Here is a 2,623-nt window from a genome sequence, read left to right as displayed (position 1 = left end):
TTTGACCAAGTTTCAGTCATGCCATTGGACACTTACATGGTTAGTAAAACAATCACACCTAAATCAACAGATGCAGCTACTAAATTTGTTTTGTTCTTCTTCTTCACATCAATTCNATATCTTATCTTTAAGCAGGGTCATGGCTTCCGAAAGGATCTTTTTCAAATGGTGGCAGATTTGAAACCAAAGTTTATGAGATTTCCTGGTATATATATGTTCAAATTCTATGTAATTAGATATATTGAGGTAGCAATATATAACACTCACTTCAAAATTCTGAAATCTAATCAACTTTATTTTTCCTTGTCCATTACATTTAATTAGGTGGCACGTATGTTGAAGGTGATCATCTGCAAAACAGATATCAGTGGAAAGACACAATTGGACCATGGGAAGAGAGACCTGGTCACTNCAATGATATCTGGAACTACTGGAGTGATGATGGAATTGGTTATTTGGAATATCTCCAAGTGAGTATATATTATTCTTTTACAACTATGATTAAATTAGCCCTACTTTAGTTGAATAAATATAATGATTTGATATTTCATGAGCAGCTAGCAGAGGACCTTGGTNCATTGCCCATATGGGTGTTCAACGCTGGTATATTGATGTTCTTCTTGCCTTAGCTCAAATTCATCCTCAACAACATATATATTTTGATTCTATCTTTGTTTTTTAACTAATTGTGTGTTTTATTTAGGTTTCAGCCGTCATGAACAAATTAATCCATCAGATTTAGCTCCTTACGTGCAGGTATAATTTTCTTCTGACACTCCTTTCCTTTTGGTATTCATGTATATACAATTTACATTTTGTGTTTTGAAATCTTTGTGTTAAAAGGATGCCCTTGACGGCATCGAGTTTGCAAGAGGCTCTCCTGAATCAAAGTGGGGTTCTGTTAGAGTTGGATTGGGACATCCTAAACCATTTGATTTGAGATATGTTGCCATTGGAAATGAAGATTGTGAGTTTTCTAATTATCAAGGTAAACACTTTTATCATTCTTTCAGCACATATATGTCTGAAACCTTCGTAAGTATGTTATTTGACCCATTTGATGTTTTCACGATTCTAAATTTATTGATTTAACCACTAAATTTTTTTATACATTTTTTCTTTTTGCAGGAAATTACATTAAGATATATGAGGCTATAAGATATGCCTACCCAGATATTAAAATAATCTCAAATTGCGATGCTTCTGGCACACCATTAAACCATCCAGCTGATTTGTTTGATTTTCATGTAACAATACGTTCTGATATATATTAATTCTTGAACTTTCATTTGTTTTATATTTCACAAACATGCTTAATTTGTCTTTTTTTTTTTTCATTTGTCAACTTATCCTTCNTAATGTTTTATTTATGTTAGACTTACACAAACTCCAAAGACTTATTTTCCAAATCTACTCAGTTCGATCACACGTCACGATCTGGTCCAAAGGTATGAACTCTGTCCAATTAACTTTTTATAGATTGTTCATTGATGCATATCGTGAAAAGTCAATGTGTTGTATGATTGTATAGGCTTTTGTGAGTGAGTATGCTGTATGGCGAGAAGATGCTGGAAATGGAAGTCTTCTAGCTGCAGTGGCTGAAGCTGCATTTCTTATTGGCCTTGAAAAGAACAGGTTTTGTTCTTTTTTTCTTTTAATGCAATTTATGTTTTATGAAGTTCTTTTTTTTTTACATTAACCATTTNTAACATTATTTTTTCCTGATGCAGTGATATTGTAGACATGGTTGCTTATGCACCACTTTTTTCAAATATAAACGACAGGAAGTAATTTTCTACCATTTATCTCATTTTTCTATCTACCCAGAATGAACACTGAAGACTTCATAAGATGNGGTTGATCAAATTATGTGTNATTTTTCAGATGGATTCCCGATGCAATTGTGTTTGACTCTTATCAGCTGTATGGAACACCCAGCTATTGGGTGCAAAAGCTTTTTGTTGAGTCTAGTGGAGCAACATTTCTTCCCTCAACACTCAANACAAATTCATCTAATCAACTAATTGCATCTGCAATTACTTGGAAAAATTCTACAGATAACAAAAATTACATAAGAATAAAGGTAAGNTTCACAATNTTGCTAATGTGCTAGAACCTCAAACAACATAAAANCNTGTCTTTAATTAGATTAACTATAGTCTAGTTGTTTCTTTTTTACCTTTGATCAACAAAATCTATGTTTGAGTGAGTTGTTGATTTTGAGTTACACAGNTAGTTAACTTCGGAACAGCCATNGAGACANTNGANATANGCCTANATGGGTTCCCAGAGACACAACGATTTNATTGTATAACGACAGTGCTTACATCAACCCATGTAATGGATGAGAATTCCTTCGCACAGCCTACGAAGGTACCACTTGATTTATTGGTACTTCTNTCCNGAAANGTGTGNTGAATACANAAACTAACATTAATTACTNACATGAAAAAATTNGTAATGTTGGGCAAACATGTGATTTATAATTNATGTTNTTTTNATTTTAAATGCAGGTGGTGCCACTAACAAGTTCGGAAGGGTATGTTGGAAGCAAGATAGAAGCAATTCTCTCACCCTATTCAGTTACATCATTCGATTTAATTTATTAGAAGACAATTCAACA

The 2,623-nt window shown here is 33.1% G+C and overlaps 2 protein-coding genes across 2 annotated transcripts; both read left to right on the top strand.

Annotated features, from left to right (window-relative positions):
- The first annotated feature begins 6 nt into the window (after nucleotides 1-6).
- Nucleotides 7-1,663, top strand: LOC106752906 (alpha-L-arabinofuranosidase 2). Its single transcript, XM_022777314.1, has 8 exons — nucleotides 7-39; nucleotides 136-205; nucleotides 325-470; nucleotides 558-603; nucleotides 704-756; nucleotides 844-988; nucleotides 1,129-1,247; nucleotides 1,377-1,663. Exons 1-8 carry the CDS (start codon nucleotides 19-21, stop codon nucleotides 1,452-1,454), a joined length of 678 nt encoding a protein of 225 aa, XP_022633035.1. The 5' UTR covers nucleotides 7-18; the 3' UTR covers nucleotides 1,455-1,663.
- Nucleotides 1,511-2,113, top strand: LOC111240517 (alpha-L-arabinofuranosidase 1-like). The gene is made up of 4 exons (XM_022777315.1): nucleotides 1,511-1,517; nucleotides 1,566-1,635; nucleotides 1,731-1,787; nucleotides 1,885-2,113. The coding sequence occupies exons 1-4, from the start codon at nucleotides 1,511-1,513 to the stop codon at nucleotides 2,111-2,113; spliced, it is 363 nt and encodes a 120-aa protein (XP_022633036.1).
- The last annotated feature ends 510 nt before the right edge of the window (nucleotides 2,114-2,623 follow it).

The sequence above is a fragment of the Vigna radiata genome, unplaced genomic scaffold, assembly GCF_000741045.1.
Source record: "Vigna radiata var. radiata cultivar VC1973A unplaced genomic scaffold, Vradiata_ver6 scaffold_1168, whole genome shotgun sequence".
In the NCBI taxonomy this organism is placed as follows: Eukaryota; Viridiplantae; Streptophyta; class Magnoliopsida; order Fabales; family Fabaceae; genus Vigna; species Vigna radiata.
This window is presented reverse-complemented; position numbering and strand designations above follow the sequence as displayed.